The 27,746-nt window shown below is 41.8% G+C and overlaps 1 protein-coding gene across 15 annotated transcripts in view; it reads left to right on the top strand.

The window, feature by feature from the left end:
• MAST4 (microtubule associated serine/threonine kinase family member 4) overlaps window positions 1–27,746 on the top strand; it is a 550,957-nt gene that overhangs the window by 498,475 nt on the left and 24,736 nt on the right. For all 15 annotated transcript variants that reach the window (XM_078067256.1, XM_078067255.1, XM_078067252.1 and 12 more), the window contains 11 exons: window positions 2,962–3,029; window positions 6,002–6,087; window positions 12,600–12,808; window positions 14,137–14,275; window positions 15,831–15,963; window positions 16,844–17,009; window positions 18,884–18,985; window positions 24,366–24,488; window positions 24,690–24,802; window positions 26,586–26,713; window positions 27,045–27,280. In XM_078067256.1, the coding sequence (XP_077923382.1) occupies window positions 2,962–3,029; window positions 6,002–6,087; window positions 12,600–12,808; window positions 14,137–14,275; window positions 15,831–15,963; window positions 16,844–17,009; window positions 18,884–18,985; window positions 24,366–24,488; window positions 24,690–24,802; window positions 26,586–26,713; window positions 27,045–27,280 (1,503 nt within the window). The remainder of the gene's footprint in view (window positions 1–2,961; window positions 3,030–6,001; window positions 6,088–12,599; window positions 12,809–14,136; window positions 14,276–15,830; window positions 15,964–16,843; window positions 17,010–18,883; window positions 18,986–24,365; window positions 24,489–24,689; window positions 24,803–26,585; window positions 26,714–27,044; window positions 27,281–27,746) is intronic.

The raw sequence follows: 27,746 nt of genomic DNA, 5'->3' as shown, positions 1-27,746 counted from the left end.
TGCTAAATTGTTTGTAGTGATGGTAACTGTTGGCACAGATATTTTCCCATCTAAAGCCAGGGAACCTGCTGCTCTCTGCCCTGCTCTCCTATTTCCCCCGCTTTGTTTGCTCTTACGGCCATTGGATCTTTGCTTCCAGTGAAATGATGCATGCATTCTGGGGAGATAATGCCAGATAAATTTATACTGTCCTGAAAGCAATACCACATCAGATTCATCACTTATCAGAGACTGGTGGCTGCTTTTCTGAAAAGTTCCCTGGGGAGAGATTTTTCCCCATGGCTTTTAAATTACCATCTTTACCTTTTTGAATCATGAGTCTTCAGAAATGGTTTAAATCAATGAAATAAAAAGGGCAGATGTTTAATGGTATTTAGATGAGTTTTAAAAATCTCTTCAGGCATTGCAAAACGATACCTTAGCTCTCTGCTTCAAAAGCTGACTCCTGGTTCCATTCCATTACTACTCACTGCTTGCAAATAATATGTATTTCCCAGATAATAGTTATTTAGCAGAAATCCTATCTAAAACAGAACGATCTTTTAATTTGTTTTTTTATGAAAATAATTGGAGTGGGGAGGCTGTCAAAGTATATTAGAGTGACTGTTCACGCTGGTGGAGTTGAGGTTGTTTCAGCCCTTGAACTGTAGAGCGAGTGAGCTCTTCACAGTTTTCTTAACCTGGCAGTAAAGATCACTGTGGGCTGAACTTTCGTAGGTGAATCATCTGCGGCCCATCTATGTACCTTTATAGAGACTCTAAAAAAATCTTAATAGTGACCTTGGACAAGTGTTGAGTTTAGTAATACAAATTCATCCCTGGGAGTTGTGTTTTTTAACTCTTGACACTTCATTTTCTTTTTTTTTTTTTTTTTTTTTTTTAAAGATTTTTCATTTATTTATTTGAGAAAGAGAGAATGAGAGACAGAGAGCACGAGCAGGAAGAGGGTCAGAGGGAGAGGCAGACCCCCCGCTGAGCAGGGAGCCCGATGCGGGACTCGATCCCGGAACTCCAGGACCATGACCTGAGCTGAAGGCAGTCGCCTAACCAACTGAGCCACCCAGGCGCCCTTGACACTTCATTTTCTTGATTCAGATCTGAGGATGATTTTTAATCTATTTGTTACCACTTAACATGCCATTATTAAGGACTCTGATCTACATTTGTTACCCCTTCTTGTCAACATCTACACTATAACAGACCTACGGCCTGACCTTTGAAGGTTGGGGTGAGGGTGTACAATGGAAAAGCTCAGGTCTGCACCCTGGCACCAGCCCTGTGCTATTTTGATGAGCCTCTTTGTGCCTCAGTGTTCTTTCCATAAAATCAGGGAAAGGTACCTATTCGTAGAGTTGTTTTTAGGATTATATGAGTTCATCTCTCCCCCCAAGATGCAGTAATGCATAATAAATGTTAGGTACTGTTGCTGTTTTATTTAAACAATATTAAAATCAGTCCTATCCTTGGGAGTCCCTGAGACTGAATACATTTTCGCTCACCTCCCAGTCCTCCAATCTAATGTGCTCTTCATATAGGATGTTGACATCACTTGAACGACACTAAGAGAGCACCTGGTTTGTACTGAGCTCATTTTTATTCTTGAATTTCCCCTACTGGTAAACTAGGAAAGTTAGTATCATCAGTTATTTTAGATTCTGGAGTTTGTTAGTTTTTATCTAAAGACAACACTCCAGGGTTGTTTTGCTTCATAGCTTTTATGTGTAATCTCTCCCGAAAAGGATGATGATATTTATAAGATATGAATACGTGAAATGAGAGTCTTAAGTACTACTTTTAGATGCATACAAAAATAGGTAACTAAAAACTATAACTTATGCATAAGTTATTATATATATAACTGAGTATACATGTTCAATTTTGAAAAATTAGAAAATGTAAAGTACCTATGATCTTACCACTCAGAGGTAGCTACCTATCAGAGTTTTGGAGAGAATTCCTTCATGTTCTTTTTTTTAATTAACCATCTTTTTTTCTTTAAATATAAAAATTAAAATGAACAATAAAATGAATTAGGTTTCTTCATTTACTTATATAGACTCAGAGAGGCATTCCATTATAGATTGAGCAATTAAATGCCTTTTTCTTTTTTTTTTCTTTTTTTAATTTTATTTTGCTTTTGTCTCTTTTAACTAGACCACCAAGTTAGTACTTAAGCTGGGGTCAGGCATGTGGCATCCAGTCCAGGATTGACTTCTTTACAGGATGTAACTAAGAATCATAAATAACCATCAGTATTCAGTGAAAACTTCATTTTTGTTAGTCAACACGCTAAGAGCCTTACATGAATATCCTATGTCATACTTACAAGAAACTCTCAGAGATGAATACATTGTTCCTACCTTACGAGGGAGAGCCTGAGGTGAAAGGTCCCTAGTAAGTGCTGATCATGGTGGTGTGCCAAGTCTTTTCATTGTCCAGCCCCTCTTAACAACTACTACTTCCTGTGTGACAAATTGCAAATTCTTTGTGTACTAGGCAGGGGATATCACTCAGTGGCTGTGAAGGAATGGAATGAGGAATACTCAGCCTCAAGTTGAGAATCATCTCTGAGCTGAAGTCAGTGCATTTTCGATGCCTGTCAGAGCCTGGGAAGACTTGCCTCTCTTGAGAACTCTATTATAAGCACAGCCATTGATACACACACACCCCCGCCCCCCAACCCTAAGATTGTGTTGGCCAGTCAGTCCTGCTAGCTGAAGCAGAGGCCCAGCTCTGAAGTACCTGTGTCTGGGTGTTCATGAGAAATGGGGTTCCAGGGAAGGGCATGTCCTGAACAATTTCAAGAAAGTCAATTATTGGGTCTTGCCATTTTTGATTTAAGATTTTCCCATGGGTATGTTGAAGTGTAAACTTTTTTTTTTAAATATTGAAGAAGTTACTTCTTGTCTAATTGAAATTGTTCAATTTTTCTTTCTTTCTTTTTTTTTTTTTTTAATTCAGAAATGGCTCAGTTGGGAAACTATGACAGTGGGACAGCAGAAACACCAGAAACAGATGAATCAGTGAGTGTAAGTATCCTTCTTGATGAAATATGGTGTTGGTTTTTCCATTTATCAGCATCTGGAGATTTGGAGTGTGTCAGTTATGTTATTTCTTCCATAAACATGTATTATGCTTCTATTTGCAAGGCAGCATACAATTTTAGCCCCTCTTTTCAAAGAGAAAGGAATTAATAAAAAGAAACCATGCACAAGAAATAAAAATGATAAACTTGAATAAGATGTACGAAGAAAAAGGGCCATGTGCTACTAAAACATAACATTAATAGAGAGTGACCTTAGTCTTTTTTTTTTTTTTTTAAGATTTTATTTATTTATTTGACAGAGAGAGAGCAGGAACACAAGCAGGGGGAGTGGGAGAGGGAGAAGCAGGCTTCCCGCTGAGCAGAGAGCCTGATGCGGGGCTCGATCCCAGGACCCTGGGATCATGACCTGAGCCGAAGGCAGACGCCTAATGACTGAGCCACCCAGGCACCCCGAGAGTGACCTTAGTCTTGCCAGTCCAAAAAGATCTCCTGAAGTAATGGCCCAGGAGCTGTGGTATGAGAAGTTACTAGGATGAGAAAGGGGCAGAGGGAACATTCCAGGCCCAGGGAACATCCTGGACAAAGACTGTGCCACAAGGGAGCAGAGTGCATCTGAGGGTAAGGGCAAGGAGACCATAGAGACTGGAGAGCTGGGGCAAAAACCAGATATAGAGGTCCTTATTGTTCTTCTTTGTCAAATCTTTTCTTTCAAAGAATGGTGGGAAGCTGTTAAACTTGGGAAGAAATGTATGTGTTTGTGGGGTGGATACAGGTGGACAGGAAGATGACCCGGTCAGAGTTACGGCTTAAAAACAACCTTACGATGGCGGTATAGAACACAGATGGGGTGAGGGGGGCAGGCAGGAGTGACCATGGGGAAGCCTCTCAGGAGGCTCTGCAGGGGCACAAGCGAGAGTTCTGGGACGCTAGTGCCATTGTCCCTAATCGTGAGCGCCAAAAGGGGAACAAGGCTGGGGCGAGTTGTGAGTGGTCAGGAAAGAGAGGCAGCTGTGTAGCCTGGGGGCTAAGAACCCAGGCTCTGGAGTGAGATGGCCTGGATTTGAAAGCTGGCTGCATCTCTTGATAGCTGTGGGAATCTTCTCTGTGCCTCAGTTTCCTCTTCTGTAAAGTAAATATAAAAGATGACAAAATATTAAATGAGATAATTTATGTGAAATGGTTAGATCAGCAACACTACTACATGCTAAATAAATGATAGCTGTTTTGTTAATTTTATCGTAATTATTATAATTTTGAATAAGTGTAGACTTAAGTTTTGGGGGGACATTCAAGAAAAGCCATCACACTAGCATCCGTATACATGGCGTGGGATCTCCTGGCACTCGGAGGGTTTTTGGTGGAGTTTTGAATGATGTAGCAGTCATCCATGGGCATGAATGAGGTCACCTGGGTGGGGAAGCATTGAGACAGGTGGGCCTTGAACGGGATCTTTGAGCCCAAAGCTGTGGGGTCCCATCAGAGTGGAATGGTGGAACAGGTGACTGGTCCCAGTCTTCAATTATGTCTTCTGAGATGGGGCATCAGCAGTGATGACTAGACCCAGGGCCTGTGGCCAGAGGGCAAGAGGAAATAGAGGAGAGGAAGAGTTGTTTGGTTGAGCAACTCAAGTAGCCCAGAGGCCAGAGTGTTGGGTGAGTTACCTGCATGGACACTGAAGTCACCCAGGGTGGTGAGAGAACCTGAGCAGAGAGGAAGGTGGGAAGCTGGGTACCCAGGTCTTCCTAAGATAAATGGAACAGCACATCAGTAGATGACAGCATCCAGTGGAGGAGGGTGGCACATACCTCAGACTCGTGGGGTTTCTTCCACAATTATAGGAAGGCTCTACAGCGGGAACAAAGAGGCTATCAGTGCTCACCCTCTCGGTGCTAAGATATGTGGACTATGAGAGAATATTTAAAAAAAAAAAACCAAAAACATTTTACTTATTATTATACTTTGAGCTCAACTTTTTTTTTTTTAAGATTTTATTTATTTGAGAGAGAGAGCATGAGCAGGGGGAGTGGGAGAAGCAGACTCCCCGCTGAGCAGGGAGCCCGATGCGGGGCTCCATCCTGGACTCTGGGATCATGACCTGAGCCAAAGGCAGACACTTAACCAACTGAGCCACCCAAACGCCCCTGAGCTCAACTTTTTAAAGAGCTATCTTTTTGAAAATAGATATCTAAACCATGGTAAGACTAATGGTATGGAAGTCAAAGAGAGGCACACATTGTCTCGTCGTTGCCGACTACCTTTTCCGAACAAAAAGGGTTATCATAGGAAGGACAGACATCCTCTGGTCAGGGACAGAGAAGCTGCACTGTCCCATCAGTCCATGTAGAGGCACAATGGCCCGTCCTTTCTGTTCCGACTGACTGAAACTAAAGTTAAGGTTTGACATTTTGGACTTAAATTTCAAAACTTGAAAAGACTAGGATGAGGCTAACCTGAATAGTTTACAGAGGTAAATTAATATTGGCAATTTTTTTTAAGATTTTATTTATTTATTTGAGTGAGAGAGAGAGAGAGAGAAAGCATGAGCAGGGGGAGGGGCAGAGGGAAAGGGAGAAACAGACTCCCTGTGGAGCAGGGAGCCCGACGTGGGGCTTGATACCAGGACCCTGAGATCATGACCGGAGCCGAAGGCAGATGCCCAACCTACTGAGCCACCCAGGTGCCCCCAAATTGGATATTTTCAAAAGCTTGGTACCTTCATCTCCCAGAAATGGGGGTTCACTTAAACGAGACTGAGGCGCCGTCCTGAGAGGCAGTCTACCAGCGCTGCTCTGCAGAATTGATCTTTAAAGCTGGGTGCCGGCTTCCTTTGGCTTGAATACTGCCCTTCAGCAGATCCAATGCCAGAGCATAGAATGCAAATGTCATTTGTGTTGCTATTCAAATCATTTTCTTGAATTCCCAACTATTTTCTAACTTCCATATTTTGTTTCCAAGAGCTCTAATGCTTCCCTGAAACTTCAAAGGAAACCTCGGGAAAGTGATTTTGAAACGATTAAATTGATTAGCAATGGAGCCTATGGGTGAGTAATTCAAGAAAACTCTCTTGTTGTATTTTTACACACCTGAGTAATATATTCTTCGCATTTATCTTAGGCCAAATAGGTGTCATTAGGGACTTGAGTTTTCAGTTCACTGCTCCTTCACTGGTGGGTATAATGTGCAGCCAAAATTGTTTTTCATTTAGATACTCCATCAAGAAAACCTGTCAAGTGACCTGGAGTTATTTTAGAGGTATAGAGAAGGAGACTTTATAAAGTAAAGGAAAATGCTTATATAGACCTTCTGCCTCCCTTCTGGGTGCAGAAATGCCTGACTTTGGATCCTATCTATGCATACACACAGCCATATCTGGATATATAAAATCTCTATCTCTGAAAACATGTAAACTCATACATAGCATCACTACTTAAGAATTAGCCGGTACTTCCCATCTGACCCCCCAGTCAGTCTGGTGAGAGAAGCACTTGAATAAGAAGACTGCTTGAAAACTGAAAGCAGTGCATTTCTTTCAGTCTTTATATTATACCAGGGTTTTTTGTTTGTTTTCTTTTCAGTTAAGTCTGTATTCTGATCTGGTCACATTAGTGGTGCCCCTTTCTTGCTTCATTTTTAGAGACACAAGGTTTTCTTCTTTTTTTTTTTTTTTAAAGATTTTATTTATTTATTTGAGAGAGAGAATGAGAGACAGAGAGCATGAGAGGGAGGAGGGTCAGAGGGAGAAGCAGACTCCCTGCCGAGCAGGGAGCCCGATGCGGGACTCGATCCCGGGACTCCAGGATCATGACCTGAGCCGAAGGCAGTTGCTTAACCAACTGAGCCACCCAGGCGCCCCAAGGTTTTCTTCTTATGGTAGGGTCAGTGGTGACGAAATCCTGCTGAGTTACTAAGAAACAGTTAGGGTAATTAATACACATACTGTGTCCGGATCCATTTTAGACAGCCCAAGAGCTCTAGTTTAATTAAGTATTAATCTCAATTCCATCTGTATATGGAGAGCAATAAAGAATCCCATAGACATTTATTGCCATTTATCACACATATGAGCAGATTATCAAAGAGATTTTTGTTATGCCATGAGGGATGTTTCTCCTTACGATTTTTTTTGTCTCTAATATTTTCCACACCATTAACTTAGTGAAGAACTTAAATATTTGTGAGTCCTTTCTGTGCTTCACTGATTTATTTTCAGGATTATGTCAAATGGTATATTTCTTGATGTGGCTTATAAATGTTTTCTGATGTTCTATTTTCATAATATTTCATTTAGTTCAAGGACCTCATTGAAACTTTTCCCCTTAAAATTGTTTTAGCATACGATTGTTTGCGAGTTTTATTTGTTTCTTATTTGGTTTTAGTTAGTTTTAGTTTTCGAGATCCTCTGAGGATTTCTTCCTTCATTAGGGAAAAAACTGAACTTTGATTTAATGGGTCTCTGGGCTTGAGCACAGATAGATTTTATTGGCAGTGGAATTCTAGAATAAGATTATCTGTGAAACACCACTTTTATAAAATTTGGGCATATATCTTAGCAGTATTTGGAGTTCTAATTGGTTGAGTAAACTCATTTGTAGTGCAATTAAACCACTGTCTAGTAGATGAGGTATATATCACACTTCGGGGAATGGTTGGGAATATACAAGAAGTTAAACAAGCTGTGAATCAGTAAACAGCCAGGATGCAGGCCAAGTCCTTAATGGGCTGACAGGCTGCCTGCCGCAGCTTCTGCCCGTCAGCCAAAACTTTTTTCCCTCTTTTGCTCTTCTCAGATTTAATCTCTCATTACATTTCTGACAGACTTCCTCTTCATTTTAATTATTTTTAATTTAAAATTTGAATGGAGCTATACCTATTGGTCCACCCAGTCAAGATGCTGATTGCAGGCTTATGCGAACTGGCTGAACACGTGGATGCCTCTCTGGAGATGAACTGAGGCTGTTGGGGGTTTCCTCGGCGCTTGTGTTACAGTCCACCGCTCACATCAGTGGCTTACAGTGATCCTGATTCTGCGACTTAGTGAAAATCGCCTGTGCTGGAAACTGACCCTCTCATTAGAAGGAGCTATAACACGGGGTTTTCTCAACATCGTACTTAGTGACAGTTCATGTTATAAAGCCAGTCTGCTAATTTGGTATCATCCAGTTTCCTTCTACGTTGAATGCATTTCAGATCCCTGGCTGAAGGTCAGACGTCCTTTCATGCCAGCTTAGCACTTTGGAGAAAGCTCACCCTTGCCATGTGCCAGGCACGGTGCTCATTTATGTATGCTGTCTTCTCGCAAGAGCCCCGTGTGTTTTTGACATTATTTCCACCCAGGTGTGGGGAAAGAGAGGCTCAGAGGCATGGCTGGTCACAGGTGCGCTGATTCCAAGCAGCGTTCCTTCCTTCTCAAAGTATTCCTGTTACAACTGGGAGCCATCTTCTCTTGATTCCATCTGGATTTTCAAATGATAGCTTCAGATGTTTTCAGAGTGAAAGAATAAAATTGACTTAAAAATTTTTTTAAACTAAATTTTAAAGGCGCAGCATTTCTGTCCCACTTTGCTTTAGTTTCTAGCTTTGCTGCACATCGTTCTCTTTTATGCCTCAAAAGATGGGGTCATTTACATGACGGGCCCATGTGTGCAGGTTGGTGGCTTAACGCCTCTCCCCCTACAGCCTTTCCTCTAACACATGCGCTCTTGTTCCCACGTGCAGATTTGGTCACACGGATTCATGTCCTGGGCTCTCAGATTTATGCGTAATTTTATACGCATTAGACATTCACAGTCCTGATAGGACTGATTCATTCTGTTCTAGATCCCATCAGCTTTTGATTCCATTTCTCCCCACCCTCCCACCCCTCACTTCTGTCTGGGATGAAAAAAACCTTGACTGAGAGAGGACAGTTGCCCCGCTCTGTGCATCACCCCCCACCCTTAAGTTCTACTATTTACCAGGCAGGTCAGTGTAGGAAGAGAGAGACAGAAGCAGCCTTTTCAAAGAAAGCAGCCTTTGAGGCCAAACTGCAGACAAATGAGGGGCTGAATCCGTTCGGTCCAGTTTTGTAACCTTGGATGACGTATAGCTGTGCTTAGCAGTGATAGATGTCCTGTCTGTCAGCTGGTTGCTGTCTGTCTGTCTGTTTCAGTCTCCCCCTCTCTCTGCTGACTTAAGTAGATTTGGAACATCACTTTACAGGAGAGGAAGAAAGGGGTACGTGAGAGAGGACAGTTACTGCTCAACAAGCAGATTTCAGCGTTAAGAAGGATATTCCTAAAGCAGTAAAGAACTGTAAAAACAAGAACATGAAACAAGCAGATAACTAGCTACAGCAGATTCTAATTAAGAAGTCTAGTTGACTTTTGCAACTTGATCAAGATATGCACGTCCTGCGGCAGTGATGTCTCAAGCTACCTATAGGATTAATTTCCATTGGTGTAGGTAAATTTCCCTAGGGATTAACTGATGATTTTTAAGCACATCCCAGCAAGGCAGCGCAAAAAGTCAGATGAGGTTTTACGAACTGCAAATCTGAAAGTAAAGATATGAATCCTTCTTCATTCACAGAGTGCCCGTGGGAAACCTGGTCTGGATGCTGGTCAAATTGGGCCTGAGGCCTCTTTCTCCTTTGTTCTTTCATTAAATGGTGATGGCCCTGTTCTTCCTTCCCCATTTCCTGTTGTTCTCAGACATATTGCTGAGCAGTTGTTTATGTAAGAAACGCTGATAGTTGATGAAAATCCAATGGCAGCCGCCTGACAGTGAAGTTCCTAGTATCATGTCTGAGGGTCCTCAGCACTACATCTACTCAGTGTGAAATATTCAAAGAAGAGAGAGAACGTAAGCTGTATTCCAGTTGACTCTCAGTAATAGTCAGGCACTTATATAAAGATACTCTTTTTTTCAACATTTCAGATTCTAAATTTTATTTTAAAAGGTAAATTCCCTGTTTCAAAAGTTCTTCGTAACAATATTTGTTCACCAGTGTTTGTCTTCTGTTTCTGAGGAAGCCAGGTTATTTTCTGCCCTCCCTTTGTATCTGTCTGTCTGCCTTCCAACATCTGCTTAGGAGAAGCACAAAGTTTTCGGGGGGATCTTGATTTTACCCAATCAGTATTTGGAAAAAGAAAAATACTGTGAAAGCCTTTAATCTGATCCAGAAAAAAGGAGGAGTTGGTTGGTTAATTAAGAGGTCAAAGTCAGAAATCATTAAAAAAAAAGTTGTATACTTTAAACATACTTTTAATTTCAGATGCATATTGAAATTAAACATGTCAGTTTAATCTAAATATATGTAAATTCAGGGGCACCTGGGTGGCTCAGTCAGTTAAGCGTCTGACTCTTGATTTCAGCTCAGGTCACAGTCTCCTAGGTTGTGAGATCCAGCCCCATGTCGGGCTCTGTGCTGGGCGTGGGGCCTGCTTGGGATTCGCTCTCTCCCTCTCCCCCTCGACCCCTCCCACTCCACCACTCGCACGCTCTCTCTCTTAAAAAAAGAAATGATAAATAAATAAATGTGTGTGTGTGTATACACACACACACACAGATATATATAAATTTACTGGTCCTCTGATATAAGGTCTTTTTAAGACAGCCTATATAAACCATCCTTCTAATACATTGTTTTTGTTTTCATTTTTCGCTGCTTTAAAGGTGAAGCAGGAACTTGAAGCAATCTGCACATAGGACTCTAGATCTGTATTATTTTTTCCACTTTTGAAAACCTTCTCACCCATACTAAATCAATCGAAATTTTATTTAGTAACTCACATTTAACATATCTATCCGTACTTTCCAAAGCATCCCATTTGTTTTTTTTATAGACAACAAAGTTTTTCCTTTTCACACTCCTGTTTCATCAGTTTAAATATTTGTTTAAATTAGTTAATCCTGATATTAAGCCTTGCCAAGAAAACAGGTGTAGAGATAAACCCAGCTGGTGAGAGCCCCAGCATTTGGCATCCTGAAGAAGACCGCTACCCTGTGTGGAAAGTGTTGGCCACCCAGCCGGCCAGCTCCCTTGTCAGTTTGTGGTACAGTGGGAATAACAGTGCTAGATTCTTCCTTGAGTTGGTTATATAAAGTGTGGATAAAAGAGATTTGTTCTATACAGTGAAGGAAGAAAGAGAAGACCAAAGAAATATTGAGAGAGGAAAAAAGAAGTAAAGTAAAATAAATAAATAAACAAGTAAGGTTTAAACAGAGACCAAAAAAATGTAATTTTGCAAGTAAAGGAAAAAGATGGATACAATGAAAAGGCAAACCTACACAGACTTGAAAGAAAAATGAATTCCTAGTTGAACACTTGGGCGGAACATGTGAATACCAATTAAACTGAGATTGAATATACTTAAGATTTATGTAAGTGGATTACTCTGGTATATTGGTTCAGCAGGGGTTTAGGGTGTCCTAGTCCGCCTTGCATTCATTTTTCATGAGCAGTGGAATATGCATCTCGGATCAGATAACCCCTTGTTTTAGGAGACAGACATTGGATATACTTTACTGTGAATGATTGCTGTTTATGTAAATTATTATTTATTTGAGCATTTGCTGACCTGAGACCTCAAATCTGTTCTTCTACAATAATGACAAGTGAGGAGTAACTTAAGAGAAAATGAGCCAATTGAAGACATTTTCCTTGTTACTCATCATTTCCAGGTGAGGTTTTAAGCCTCCTCCTTCTCTTGACTTGTTTCTTCCACATCACGCTTCATGGAGTCCATTGTCTTTACCCAGCCAGAATTGCTTCTCTAGAGTATGTGAGTGAGTCTTGCAGCAGAAATTCAGTGCAACCTCCTCATTTTACAGTAAAGTTGGCTGTCACCTTGGCCATGGGTTGGATGGAACAGTGTATTATTGGTGCCCTTTTATGTTGGGAAATGCATTTTCTGTTGAAACAGCCACAGGTGTAAATCATGCTGAGGTGTGTAGTGAGGAAATAACGCTACTCTTCATTGCAGGACAGCCTCCTATGACCTATTACATACTTCTCATTTATCTGGAATTTCATGGGGAGTAAATTACCCTCAAGTTCGAAGCCACCTACCCTAAGAAGCTTTGGTCCTTTTTGCAGATCCCAAGGGTATCATATAGAAAATTATCACTTTAGTCAGTCTAGAAAAAATGCCTAACGTATATCTAATGCTTGAAAGGATATAGCTCATGGTATATATGTACTTTTGTTAGTTCTTTTCCTGCTCTGACTTATATATTGAATTTTGTTTTGTTTGTGGAAAAACTGAAAACATCAGCTAGCTATTGGAAAATAGCTCACTCTGGAGACTGTGCATTTCTGTCCTTGTGGTGAAGATGAATTTGATGCCTTTTGTACGATCAGTGACCTTTATTGAAAGATTTAGAAATAAATGTAGCCATAAGATTTTGGCCTGGAATGGGATGTTTGTAGCTGCTAGGATAGCATGTGTGAGCTGAATTCCAGGCGCCATGTGAATATAAAAAAAAAAAAAAAAAGTTGACAGTCACCCATTGTTTACCGTATCCAGAAGCATCCTCACTTCCCGTGAACCCCACCTCTTGTGCTCCTTTTCAGGGCAGTCTACTTTGTTCGGCATAAGGAATCCCGGCAGAGGTTTGCTATGAAAAAGATTAATAAACAGAACCTCATCCTCCGCAATCAGATCCAGCAGGCCTTCGTGGAACGGGATATCCTGACTTTCGCAGAGAACCCCTTTGTCGTCAGCATGTATTGCTCCTTTGAAACAAGGCGCCACTTATGCATGGTCATGGAATACGTGGAAGGTAAATCAGAGAACATGACACCAGTACCCAGAAACTGCCTCCTCCTTTGTGCGGTGGAGGCTTTCCCTGTTGGGCTACATAATGGTTGTATCCGCCTAGGAAGCAAAGCCAGGCAATGAGATGGCTGTATTCCCAGTCATTATCTTCTGATAATTGCTTGTAAAGTGCCTGCTCTACTATAACAAAGGGAAAATTAGTGCTATTTGGAAGAAGGTTGTTTTTCTTTTTTAATAGCTTTTAATCCTATTGGTCATTAAAGTTAGAATATAGGTGATGGGGTTTTTTCCTACTCACTTTTATCGCATAGCATAAAATCGTTCATTACAATTGATCTTCTTAAAGAATGAATTAAAAATATATCCTTTTTTGGTCTATGGTATGAAATTAAAAATGAGTTAGGAGATACAAGTCAAGAAAATGTAGCTTTTTTTTTTTTGACATTTACGGCTTACCTTTTAAACGTTCTTATTTCCTTCAGTTTTACATTCAATTTCTGTGTTTTTGGCCGTGACTTATTGATATAAACAAAGTTAATAAAAGGAATATATTAGGAAGGGCCAAAACAATCTTCAAAGCATCTAATTTAAGCTCTTAAAATCGTAGGAGCAGAATTCCAAAACTATAAACCTCAAAGAAACATTAAATATCATTTAGTTCAACCTTTTCATTTTGCAGATGAGTGAACTGAAATCCTCGAAAGGGAGAGACTTACTAGATACTTTCCTTGTGGATACAAGACAAAAGCATATCTTGCCTGATTTCCACCCATTTTTTTTCCCCACAACAGCACTTGGCTTTATCAACCTTGGTTGTGTTTACAGTAACTAACGTTTATCACGTTTAATAAATATTGGCAGTATCCTAAATTCTTTACATAGATTACTTCATTTAATCCTCACAATAATCTGAAAAGGGATGATAGTCTTACCATCCTGATATTAGAGGAAAGAGCCGGGACTAGCTTGTCTAAGATCTCCCTGCCTGTTAGAGTCGGAGGTAGTATTTGAACTCAGGTAGCCTGATTCCAGAACCCATGCTTTATGCTGGTGTATTTTGTTCTTCCAATTTCAGTTCCACTTTGGAGCAAATCTCCTCCCTTAGGAGGACTCCTGCTTGAAAAAAAAAAAAAAAAAAAAATATATATATATATATATTTTCCCCCATACCACATCTTAATTAGAAACATGATTACTCAGTGCATGGCCTCCACTTCGGAATTTGAGATGCTGTGTCTGTGGGTAGAGGCCATTCTGCTTTGAAGGTCTGTAATCTGAATTGATGGTCTTCTTGATACTCCACCTGCTAAATCCTGTGCTTGGGTTTTACAGGGGGTGATTGTGCTACATTAATGAAGAACATGGGGCCTCTCCCTGTTGATATGGCCAGGATGTACTTTGCCGAGACGGTGCTGGCCTTGGAATATCTACATAATTATGGAATTGTACACAGGGATTTGAAACCAGACAAGTATGTACACCGAGGAAACATCTTTTTTTACACACAATACAAAAAGTTGTCTTATGTCTCTAAAAATGTTTTCTTTTAATGCTGCTTTGCATGTTTTGCAATTCTCCCAAAATGTTCCCAAATGAGTTATTTTGGTAGTATATATGATAATATTTATGTAATACTTTAAAGGCTCTGCTGCTTATAATAATAGCTTATAAGGAACAAAAGAAAAATGATTATAAAGCCAGGGTTAGTTAAATTTTTTTAAGTTGTTTTTATTATGTTCACTTTTGAATAGCTTCATGGAAAGCTTCTAGTTGTTTTCTGGATAGTTTCTGCATTTGGTATTATACATAGATAACCCTGTCCTACACCAAGATGATAGACTTGATATTATGTTCTCTCTCACCATTTCATATTGAATTTAATTTTTAATCTTCATGAAGCTCATTTTAGTGTCTGATTTGAGATACAGATATACTTTTTTTCCTCTCAAATGACTAAGTTATTCATCTTGACACCATTTATTAAATGTTTTATGCTTTCTCCACTAATTTCAGACACCTCTAAAAGCATTACATGTTAATATGTAAAGATTCTAAGCGTGCTGAAAATTTTATGATAAAATTAACTCATGCTCATTCCAGAAAATTTTGAAGTACAGAAAAACATATGAAAAAATTCATTCACAACATTACCCAACAAAGACAGCTGTTAGAATATGGAATATTTCCTTCCAGTAGCTATTTTTTCCTCTTTTCACATCCTCTATTCCTTTAATGTTTTAATTAATTAAAAATTTTATTTTTCCTCTGAAAATGAAAATGTTTAAAAATTAAATTCATAAAACTGTCACATGTGATTTCTTTGCATTGTATAAGAAATCTACATTTTGTGCTTAATGAACAGAAATTTAAATTTGAGCCATAAGTTAAAATCTTAAACAGTAGTTCATTTTTCTGTCCAAGTTCTTTAGCTTATGTGTCACTTAAATCACAGATAGGTTGCTTATCTTAGTTCTTATGTATGATGTGGGATTATTGGTAACACTTTTCTATTTTATTGTTCTGAAAATAGAAAGATGTCAGAGTCCCATGCTTGGATTTTTCTAAGTTTAAACCTGTAAATGATACTGTATGTGGCTGCCCCAACAAAGATTAGCTGGGCTGGGTGTCTGGCCCTCCCTTGTAAATTACACTCATGAGCCAGATACACATATGTAATATGTTCATGTGACCTTACCTCTTCCCAGGCTGGGTTTTATATTAAAATTGATACCTTGGAGCGCCTGGGTGGCTCAGTAGGTTAAGTATCCAACTCTTGATTTCTGCTCAGGTCATGATCTCAGGGTCGTGAGGTCAAGCCCCATGTTGGGCTCCACGCTTAAGATCCTCTCTCCCTGTCCTCCTGCCCCTCCCTTCTCTCTAAAATAAATAAATAAATAAATGAAAAAGATTGATACCACCATAGTGAATAGTGTTACAAATTGACAGGAGAAGGAGAAAGCCTAAAAAAAAGAAAGAAAGAAAGAACTTCAAACAAGTGTTATAATATGTGTCCTTCTGCTTCATAGTTTGTTGGTCACCTCCATGGGGCACATAAAGCTGACAGATTTTGGATTATCCAAGGTGGGACTAATGAGCATGACTACCAATCTCTATGAGGGTCATATCGAGAAGGATGCTCGAGAGTTCCTGGACAAACAGGTAAGCTTGGCTCCTGCTCAGTTGGAGAGAAGGATACAAAGTACGATATTGCCAGTGACATTCAGAATCAACTTGTGTAAGCCAGGTCCACGTTAGGACTGGGTGCTTAGATGTCTGTATGAGGCTTACATTTAATAAAGTGCAGATTGCTTCCATTTTTCTCCCTAGGCCTCTTTGAACTGTCCATTCCTCCACATTCCTCCCCCAGCATTATGGTCTATTAGCAAGACGAACGATGTAATTGCACACAAGTGAGAATGTGAGAAAGACAAATGGAAAACGGTTTTTGTAAGGAATTCAGGAGTCTCAGCAGAGTACTCATGAAACTCATGATGCATTGTACAATCACGGGTGCTAAAATCCGAGCCATGGCCCATTTCCCTTTAAGCATGCCTCATTACCATGTGCCCACAATCTGTTCATTGTAAGTTACTTAAGGTAAACACATCTCAACTGTCATGCTTTTATGAAGTAGCCAGGATGTGAATATATTTTGGTCATATACATACTAAAACTATCTGTGGTAGTGACAGATTAAAAATGCATCATTATATTAACTTTGAGGATTAAAAATGTTTTTAATCCTATGAAATAAGTAAAACCACCAAATAGGGTCACACCCTCAATTCGAAATTACTCACTACACATAGTTTAACATTACAGCAGCATTTTAAATTTCCCTTTTTTGCTATTTAAATATTTCATTGCCTTTGGTGTTATGGATACTGACTTATAATTGCTGTTCCTAAGTTCTTTGTCCGTGTGGTTCCATGTGGTTGAGCAGGTGCACTCTGGGCAAAATAAATGGTGTATAGCCATCTTGCTCATTTTAATTCATGTCTAATATTCCAATTATTCTAATATTGCAATCATCTTTTAGGTCTGTGGCACACCTGAATACATTGCACCAGAAGTGATTCTGAGGCAGGGCTATGGGAAGCCAGTGGACTGGTGGGCCATGGGGATTATCCTCTATGAATTTCTTGTTGGATGCGTGCCATTCTTTGGGGATACTCCAGAAGAGCTATTTGGACAAGTCATCAGTGGTAAATATCATCAGGAGTTATCTTCAAGCGGCTGTTGGGAAACAGCTATTTCATGCAATTCTGTGGAGTATTGCCGTTTTAACTACTAAAATGTTAACCCTTATCAAACAGTTTAGCCAACAAATTAAAAGAACTCACTCATCATAGCACATAACTGACTTTCACAAATCTCAGGAGATCAGTTTGTGTTGAAAATTGATCTGAGGAAGTTTCGTTAACATGGAATTTGGAAATGTACTAGCAGTGTAACCAATTTTTATGGTGTGTTCTTCTGCAAAAGAAATTCACATGGGATTTGCAAATTATTTCACTGCCGTCCAGTCTTCCTTTCCATAATAGGAAAGTTGCACCAGGGAAGAAAAGGTTAATGTGGGTAACATTTACATAAATGGGGGAAAATGGCTAATGGCACAATGAAGAAATTAACAAAAATGTAATAAACCCTAAAACAAATATCTACCAAATAATAAATAATGAGAATGGGAAGGAAGCAAATTTAATTCACAGATTGTTAATGATTTCATTGGTGGTTGTTATGGTGTAATGTTACTTCTGTAACAGCTGTTCATCTTTCATTTAAAATTCAATAACCTCTAGATCTTAACCTGCACGCTGACCCTCACTATTGTTATGCGGCTTGTGGCAAAACTAAATGATAATTAAATAGGCTCTATTACTACCCTACCTGCTGTTTTTATAAATTTCCCCGAAGCCTAGATCAAAAAGGCCTCTCCTCCTCAAAGTTTATCAGTCATCGCTGACCCCCCCATCACCCACTCCGCCACCTTCTGGACTGTGCTTACAGGGTCTATCAGTGGAAAGGGAGGGAAAATTAATGTTGGGATGAGGAGTCCCTTAATCACGGCATTATTCTCTATCGTTGACTTTGCAAGCCAGGCATATCTGTAAACTTTAACAAAGTAGATTTGTGAGTTGCCTGCAGTCTATAACCCTTTTCTACAGTATCTGAGCTGTTTATGGATTTATAACTAGGCTGTTTTCTGATATACTAAGGCCTGAATGGCAAGAGGAATCAACTGTTTAATTAACACAAGCAGAAATTGCTGGCTTTGTTCTCCATGCCTTACGGCTCAGATGCATATTCATGTTTTATTTTCCAAATCAGATTTAAACTGCAGCAGAGGAAGCTGGAGGCAGGCACACACAGAAATAGCTCGTGTTTTTATTGCATTTCCATACACACAAGCACACACACCTTATCTTTGGGCAAACTCCTGTGGAATGTAGAACATATTCTAATATTTATGACAGACTTTAAATACTTCCATTATTACTATGATTACTTTGGATTTTTTGTCTTCAAACTTAACACTTTGGCCTTTTGTTTGTCTCTAGAAATAGTTATTTTTGCAAAATTAATTTGTGTTTCTGGAAGCTGAAGAACTCTAGGGCTGGGGCCAAATTCGCATTTGAGGATAGTAGGAAAGAAAAATCTTACTCTCTTGATTCCCTGGGAGGGGGACATCTAAAACACAGGTGTTAAGAGTTTTCACCATATTAAGTCCTCTTAATAACTAGAAGGAATAATCTGTTTTGAGCCAAGTCTGCCAAAAAGAAAAAAAAAAAAAAAAACGAAGAATCAAAAAAGCAAATGGAAGGTACCGCTTATTGAAATATTTTCTCCCTGCCTTGTTGTTAAGCTGTGCTGGTTCATGTCTGGTGAAACAATGCTTCTCAAACTTGACTGTGCCCAGGAATCAACTGACAATCCTACTAAAATGCAGATTCTCATTCAGTCTGGGATGGAGCCTGAAGTTCTGTTTCTGTGACAAACTCCCAGGCAACCTCCAGGCTGTTGGGACCTGGACTGCCATTTGAGCAATAAAGTTGTAAATGACATATCTCCCTTCTAGATGAGATCAACTGGCCAGAAAAGGACGAGGCGCCACCCCCCGATGCCCAGGATCTGATTACCTTGCTTCTTAGGCAGAATCCCCTGGAGAGACTGGGAACAGGTTAGAGCACATATGTTTTAATTTTGCTAATATGCAAAAAATAATGTCTTTGTGGAGCACTCAGAGGTTTTTGTTTGTGCTTTGTTTTTTTGGCATAAGAAACATCTGTTGGTTGATGTAGGACATGACTACAACACATCATAACAATAATATTTCGGATTCTTTTTCTGATTCAGAGCAGTATGTACACTAGGAGGGTTGGTGGTTGTCTTTGATTTTTGTTTTTCTTGTTTTTTTGCAAAGCAAAAGTCATTCTCAATTTGTTTAAATAAATAAAATTGGTCTGGAAGAAAACCTCCAAGGGCACAATATAACTCTTCTATCCTGAAAAACATGCATCTTAAATAAATTAAAACAGAGGATTTAAGATGTGAAGCTTTTTTGTTTGGATATATATATATATTCCCGGCAAGATTTGACCCAGCCCATTACTATCTAGAGGCTTTGAAATGGGTTATCGGTACTTGAACTAATTAATTACTAGAAATGAGTGTCTGGGGTTGAACTACGCTGTCTCATCATGGTGATCAGCACCATAGCCCAAGAAAGAGGATTAAAACCATTGGCTTTCAAGATTAAGGAGATAATAGATTTGTTTCTTGCTGATTATTTTCCCCCTCAACTGTTCTACTTACAGTTTGTTTATTTGTTTTTTTTTTTTTTTCTGCTCCTCCTCTTCCTTCTCTTGTATTCTGAATAGACAGAGATCCCAATATCGAGTCCCAGTCTACCTGAGTATATAAATTTATCTAGATGGGACTAAATATTAAATATAAGCACAACACATACACACTAGATAGTATCCATAATTTTCAGCAGTGAAAATTGTTGACTTGATGGAGTATTTAATCTGAGCTGTCTCATTCTACTTCATTGTAATAGAAATATCTGAAAATACTGAACAAATCATTCTCTCCCTCAGTTTTTCCTAGACAAAGATAATTTGCAACAGCTCCAGATACACACGTTACTCTCCATGTTTGCCCACAGCTTCCCCCAGCTGGAGGGCTCCATTCTTGCTTAAGTATGCTGTGCTCCTAGAGTTGATGATGATGCATTGAAGCCCATAGGCCATATTCTTATCTTGTAAATAAACTTTTATTGAAATACAGCAGTGCCATTCATACACATTGTCTGTAGCTGCCTTCATGGTTCGGTGGCAGAGTTGAGTCCCCAAATTGTATGGCCCACAAAGCCTAAAGTATTTACTCTTTGGCTTTGTACAGAAAAATCTCATTGACTGCATTAGCATATCAAAGAAGATTGAAACTCCGGGCTCGCTCGGGAAAACTTTTTTGAGTTGAGCCTCGTCCTGGAGTACCATGTGCCTGTATGCCTTTTGCAGCGGATGAGTGGGCCTTCGGCTAGGAGAGGCAAGATAAGTGGAAATTAAGGGCACAAACTCCACAGTCAGATTGCCTGAGTTTAAAATCTCTGCTGTGTGATTGTGGGCAGGATGCTTCCCTTTCTGTGCCTCATTTCCTCATCTGTAAAATGGAGCTTAGAGAAGTACCGCCTCACGGGGTTTTCATGAGGATAAAAGATCACCCAGTCTGGCTCTTAGAACCAGGTGGGACACTGCTTCCACTGGACTGTCAGTTTTATTCCCTGCCTGCATAATCTCGTGCTTTCCCCTATAGACGTCCGGGTTCCAGAAATGGTGGTGCCCCTACCTTTGAGCTGACTGAACTCTTTGAACAGAATGTATTTCTTCCCATCCTATTTGGTGTTCCTTTCGTCTGAAGCGACTAGCAAAGTTGTTACTCCCTACCCGCTGTGACCTGCAGTCACATTTGCTTTCTGGCCCCCCCCCGAGATAGGAGTAGCGGTCAAAGAATCTGTGTCACACTCTGAATGGGGTAGAGTTTTGAGGAGTGATTTTCAGCTTGTCCTGCAACAACACAAATATCAATGTATATGTCCTACTCAGCTGCCCCAGGGAAGCGTTGTCCTGAGGTGTGACCGAAGATAACAGTAGAATTGGCACATGCCTTCCTGAGAGCCCGCTTCTCTTCAGTGTTCTTGGGTCAGTTTGGAGAGTTTTCCCACTGAGTCTTCTGCCTGTTTCCCTCCTCTGAGAATGCTTGGAATCTTGACTGGGCTTGACTTCAGCAAAACGGGGCTATGATGCTGGTCAGCACGCCCACGTTTCTATGCTATATGCTGTGAGTTATCTGTCTGTGCATTTTCTCCCTGACTGCTACTTGTGTTCTTTTCAGGGCTTGACAATTAGAGACGCGAATCTCCTAGCAGAAGCTCAAAAGAGACATTTAAAAGGCCCTGCCCAAGCTCTTAGCATTTTCAGAAAGTACTTGCCAAACAGGCAGGTCCAACGTGACAGATCCCAGTAGGGCCCAGAGAATGAGACTGAGAATCCCGCAGGCCTGCCATGCTGCTTCCAATGACAGCATTTTGGATTTAATGCATATTTAGCGGGCAGAATAATGCACCGTGAAAATGTGTGAATTCACATTTGCCTGAGAGACTAGAGAGGCTGAGAAGAGGGGTGTGAAGAACATAATGGAAGAAACTTCCATGAAAGGAGAGAAAAACTCAAGGGGGAGAACATTAGTGCGAAGCATAACTTAAAATTTGGAAACTTGTCCTACTTGAACTAGACTTTTGAACTTGTGAAGTATTGAGTGGCAGTCTGGTATATTGGACTTCATAGCTGCTCAGAGGTGACTGACTCCCACCTGGGTATCAGCTGGGAGATACAGAGTAGTTTCTTCATGATCTGGGTTGCAGTTTCCTAATCTAGAAAAATGGGCATGTTATTGTACCCCTCTCAGGATGATTGCGAGGACTGAATGCAAACGTGGTCATGAAGCTACCAAGTACGTTAACGTAGTGCATCACCAGAGCTCCAGACATAATCCGTTCCCTTTCCTTCCCTGCATGGTGAATTCTTGCACTGAGCACTGTCACCTGCCTGAGTTCCTGTGTCTGATCATTTGTATAGGGCTCATAATGCCATCATCCATGTTGCCCCAGCAGTTTAGCCCAGAGGTCATTTCTCCCCAGTGTGTCCTTTTAATTCTTTTGTTCCCCATCTCGGCGAAAGTGCATGAGGAACAGGACTCCGTGGTCAGGGAGCCTCTTCTCGGTGGGGGGTAGGGGGGAAGCACAAAGGCCAAAGGGTGAGAAATGTGAGCTGGGTCACCCATGGGCTGTGACTCTGTGGGGAGGACCCACTTGTCGTCATCCGCAGAGATGAAATGAATGTTCTCCCCGACTTGGGTTCCAAAGAGTGGCGGGTGGGGGAATGAAAACCCAAACCCTCCCGCTGCTATGGTCTGGAAGTGCCCTTTGAGCCCTTGGATCTAGAGAACTGCGCTTCTCTGAGTAAGGCTGAGCGACCTCGGAGTATCAGCTGTCATTGGTGTGTCCCCATGAACAGCAGCGGAAGTGAGAGTCCTGCAGCGTGTGTGTGGTGCACCACTCAGTAGGACTTGACCCTGTGGACCTCAGTGTCGTTGGCACAGTGAGGGAGCTGGATAGATGCTTAAGATCTTTCAGCTTCTCTGAGCTAAGAACGCTGGAAGAGAGTGTATCTGGCAGCTTTGTGTGGGCGTGTTGGCCTTGTGACACTGAGGATGGGCCTGGCCCTTTTTAAACAGACTTCAGCTCAGCCTCTCCAAATTTTACTTGACAGGTGCTCGTGGTTCAGTATGCTTTATTGCTTAAGCTTTGTTTCCCCATCCACACATGGAGTTGACAGAATGCCTACTTTGCGGGGTTGCTCTCAGTGATTTAATGAAAGGAAACTAGATGCCTCTAGCATGTAGTGCAATCCTTGTCCAAGTCAGCCCTCCTGTCGGAGCCGGCCAGCGCTGCCGCCGCCGTGGTCGCTCTCAGACTTCGCTGTTGTGCTGGAAACACAGAGAACGCCCGTGCACGGTCCTGGACAAAGATTCTTATCCAATGCTTAGTAACAAAGAATCTCTTCTCCTTTTCTTGGGGTGATTTTCCCACTTCGCTCTTTTCTGTCCATTGTTCTCCATACACTCGTTTGTCCTGGCTGGGTTTGGGGCTACAATCTGCCCCCTGCGCTAGAGCAGTCTGATGGGGACACAGCCACATCTCTGAACCACACAGACAGCTCCCCCGCCCCAACACCCAGACCCATTTCTCCTTCACTTTGCGTTTCTCATCCTCTTTTTTCATACTGCCCTGAGGACAGGGGTGGGAAGCATGATAAGTACATGAAAGAGGCATTTACGTCACCCCTACAGGGCGTCTCCTGGCAGGGAGGCGATTAGAGCCTCTATTAGTCTTGTGTGAAATCTCTCTTCCTGGTGTTTTTTCAGGAAAGATTCTTCCTTCTCTCCCTCCTTAACAGTGTTTTTTTGGAGGGGGAGCGGGCAGGGCAGGGGCCTGATGCTCACGCTACGACTGTATAACATGTGGGCCTTCTTCTCTTTCCTGGGGGATGGGACTTGCCCTTCCAAATCCTTCTTTAAAATTATGAAGTGAGGGGTGCCTGGGTGGCTCATTCGATTAAGTGTCTGCTTTCAGCTCAGGTCATGATCCCAGAGTCCCGGGATCAAGTCCCACATCAGGCTCCCTGCTCAGTGGGGAGTCTGCTTCTCCCCCTCCCTCTCTCCCTGGCTTATGGTCTCTCTCTCTCTCTCAAATAAATAAATAAAATATTTTTTTTTTAAAAAAAGAAATACTTTTTAAAAATAATAAAATAAAACTATGAACTGAATTAAAAAAATTTTACCAAATTGCATAGTCATGCTGACTTGGCAAAAAAAAAAAAAAAAAGGCCTAAAACTTAAGAACTGTGACTGATTTTCATCCCATGCTTTATAAATCTATCAAACAGGTTTGCCAGTTTCTTACTTAAGAATCTGTAATCCACAGAATCAAAGTCCTACCTATGTTAACGAGCAATCCAGTAAAATTGAATGGAAACCATTATATACTATTCAGGAAAAATTCATCTTTATTAACCTTGCCTCCCCAGGAAATATTGCTGTGAACACATTTTGCGCCTTGTTAGAATTTCTTTGGTTTTGTAATGAGCGAGTCTGCTTTGGGCCAATGTGCGTCCATGTCCCCAGGTTCAGCATAATGTGATTTTAAGTGGCCGCATCATTAACCTTTGAAAAATGGAGGAAGTCATGGAAAAATTAACAAAGAAAAAGTGTGCTGTAGCAACTGCTGTTAGCAAAATCAAATCCTCTGCTGATAAATTATGGGGAAGAAATTTTTTTGTGGGGGGGGGCGTTGGTTGTTGAATGAAAAAGTAAGATTTCCATGATTTCTTTATTTCTCTATTGATAGATTGGGGGCGTGAGGGTTCTTAAAAGCTTTGCTTGGAGGGTAGTTTAACATCTTCCCCTCTGTCCTTTCCCTCCCTCCCCGCCCCAAGGTGGTGCCTACGAAGTCAAACAGCATCGATTCTTCCGTTCTTTAGACTGGAACAGTTTGCTGAGACAGAAGGCAGAATTTATTCCCCAACTGGAATCCGAGGATGATACAAGTTATTTTGATAGTACGTGAATTATCTGACATAAAACATTATTTGACCTTTACTTTGTAGAAAATTATCTCCACTTAGGATAGAACCTCCAGTCTTGAACCTGTGAGTTCTCACACATAAGGCTGCTTTGATATAGAAGCTCCTAATTAATATATCTAAATTACAAGCTGAAATTCGGAGTAATTGGAACTGTTCCCAAACATTTCTCTGCAGCTCGATCAGAGAAGTATCATCACATGGAGACGGAGGAAGAAGATGACACAAATGATGAAGACTTTAATGTGGAAATAAGGCAGTTTTCCTCCTGTTCACACAGGTTTTCCAAAGTAAGTGAAATGGGGCATAAACATGCAGGGTCTCTCCAGAGAATCTCCCGCCGGCCAGATAGTGGGCATCCCTGAGCAGCTGGACAAGATCCTAAAAACCACCCACAGTGTTTTGGGGCTTGGGGTCTCCTGTACTTAAAATTCCTTTGAGTTTCAGAAAAGTGACCCCACCATCTTGATAATCCAGAGTCCCTACCTGCTTGTTTCACTCTCCACCAGTGAGTGGCCCAGACTTGGACTCTTAGTGCTGTCTTCGGAGAACACGATAGCCATATATATGCTGACCTCGCCCTGCGGGACGGAGTCTAGTTCAGTGCCAGGCTGTGGAGGAGTCCCCCATTTCTCTGATCCTCTAATAAAGAACATTGAGCTTGAGTCCCTGTGTGCACAGCCTCCTCCTAGTATCACACAGAATACAATACAAGGGAGCAGTCGGAGTCCTTGACATCAGCTAGGACCCTTGGGGATAGTTGCTATGGAATGAGAAAGTCTTGTAGCCAGTAATAGAAAATGTAAGTTACATGACAGAGGCCGGAGGAAGCCAAGCTAGAAATTTGGAAATGGGAGAAGGTAATAAAATCGATGTCTGAGAATGATGCTTTTTACTGATAGTGGTAAGATGAAAAAATTCACGAAGAAACCAGACAGTCCTGAAACTGGGCAGGGCCCTAGGAAAATGGAAAGGAACATGGAGGGCCCCTACCTCCCTTTTGCTATTTTCAGTAGCTGTGCATTGCCTGTTGCCATGGCATTTTGTGTCGTGATTGTTCAGCTCTTCTGTAACGTGTAGGGTTTATAAAGTGTTCCGTACCTTTTTGTACGTGACCACTAGATAAGAGCGCGTCTGCAAATGGGCTGGCGCTGCCCTCACTGTTTAAAGGAAGGCCATGGAGAGGTGGGGTCTGCCTGGAGGGGCTGCTGGCCAGCCCGCCCAGAGCCAGGACTGAAGCTGAGGACAGGCTTTCCCCCGTGCCTGTGCTCTGGCCCATCCAAGCAGGGCCCAGAACTCTGTTTCCTTCCCGCTGTCTCCTGTTCGTTAGCCACCCTGGGGCTCACCGCAGTAGATGACAGGCCATTTAAGGGCCACTCCCACGAGAGCAGCAAGGGGCTGTGTTGATGGGGAGTGCTTCCTGCCCCGGGCTCTCCGCTCCCAATTTTTCTTTCCATCTTTCCTGTGGGACTGCAGAGATCTCAGGCCTGCCCAAGCTCTGATCCCCTTCAGAAACGCCAGTGCCATCATAGGAAGCTGCCCATCTATGTATGTGATTTATAAGCCAAACAAACACCTCTGACTCAGAACCAAATATGCAGTGCCTCCCCACACACACACGTCTTGAAAGAGGTCATTTATTATTCTCTTTGCACCCAATTCCAATTCGTTTCTCTCCTTCCCACTCCTGACTTGTGGCCATTAAATCTTTTTCTCTGTGACTTTCTTTTTTCTGATAGACTTCATGGTTAAAAAGTCATCTACGCTGTGCATTGATCCCGGGGCTTAGAAACCCCAAAGCATCTGTGGACTGTGTTTGCAGATGCAAAGTCCATAACGAGCTAGGGCGAATGGGTGATGAATTTGTAGCTTCCCCACTCCAGGGAGGAAAAAAATAGATACACGGATCATTCATCTCAGAACTCAAGTAAACAGCGTCAGAAAGTACCTTCTGAATACACAGTCCCAGTTGAAACTTCTGTCATACTCTCAGACTTTTCTCCCAAGGTTTGGGGCTTTTCTGACAAATTCTTTCGAGAATATAATAATAAACGCCAACGCTTCGCCTCGCAGGTTTTCAGCAGCATAGACCGAATAACTCAGAATTCCGGAGAAGAGAAGGAAGACCCCGGAGACAAACCGAAAAGCACAACATTGCCATCCACAGAAACATTCAGCTGGAGTTCAGAATATTCCGAAATGTATGTGAAACGCCTGTTAAGAGAGGTCGTAAGCGGTCGCTGCTAGCGCAGTGGTTCTTCAGCCTGAGGGAGCATCGGAATCTCCTGGAAACCCTGTGAGAACACAGATGGCTGGGCCCGTCCCAGCCTGTCTGCTCCGCTCGATCGGGGATGGAGGCCGAGAATGTGCCTTTGTCCTTAGTTCCAGGGGATGCTGTAAGAACCACTGCACTAGACGTGCGTTGGTTAGGCTTACCTTAGTTCCGTTTTTACTTCATTGCTTCCCAGAGTCTCCTTGAACGCAGTTTCCTAGTGTGTATGCATACATGACTTTGTTTTGTTTTTAATTAAGGCAACAGTTATCCACATCCAACTCTTCAGATACTGAAAGCAACAGACATAAACTCAGTTCTGGCCCACTTCCCAAACTGGCTATTTCAACAGAGGCAGAGAAAGATGAGGCTGCCCCCTGCCCCAGAGACCTGCCGGAGGAGCCAGAAAAGCCAGCCCTTCCTCCTGCAGAGAGTGCTCAGGAGGAGCCCGAGGTCACCACGCCCGCCAGTACCATCAGCAGCTCCACGCTGTCGGGTAAGCGCCTGGCGTGCAGCCTGCTGTCCCCCCGTTCTCCATCCGCCACCTTGAGAAGTGATGGCCGCTGTCGGGTATCCCAGGCTGACCTCGCTAGGCAGTGACAGCGGCTGTTTGGTGCGGCTCCGCTCCCTCCACGGCCCCACGTCTAGGACTTGGGGGGTCAGCTCTTACGAACTGAGCTCACGCCTCCTGGCCACGCGGCCGTAGAGCAAGCCCTCCTTGCTTCAGTTTGACCTGAGAGCCAGGTCACTTTCACCGCTGGGCCTCGGTGGGATTCTCGGGTGGCAGGCAGAACTCACTAAGGACCGTGTGGTGTTCTCTGTTGTTGATGCAAAAGCAGGTCTCGCACAGTTGTGTCTAAGTCAAAGTGAGGAGTAAGGAACTGTATCAGACAGTGATGTGCTCAAAATTACCCTCAAAAAACGGCTCACGTCCCCCATAAGGTACGATATAAAGCCAGCTT

The sequence above is a fragment of the Halichoerus grypus genome, chromosome 2 (assembly GCF_964656455.1).
Source record: "Halichoerus grypus chromosome 2, mHalGry1.hap1.1, whole genome shotgun sequence".
Classification (NCBI taxonomy): Eukaryota; Metazoa; Chordata; class Mammalia; order Carnivora; family Phocidae; genus Halichoerus; species Halichoerus grypus.
This window is presented reverse-complemented; position numbering and strand designations above follow the sequence as displayed.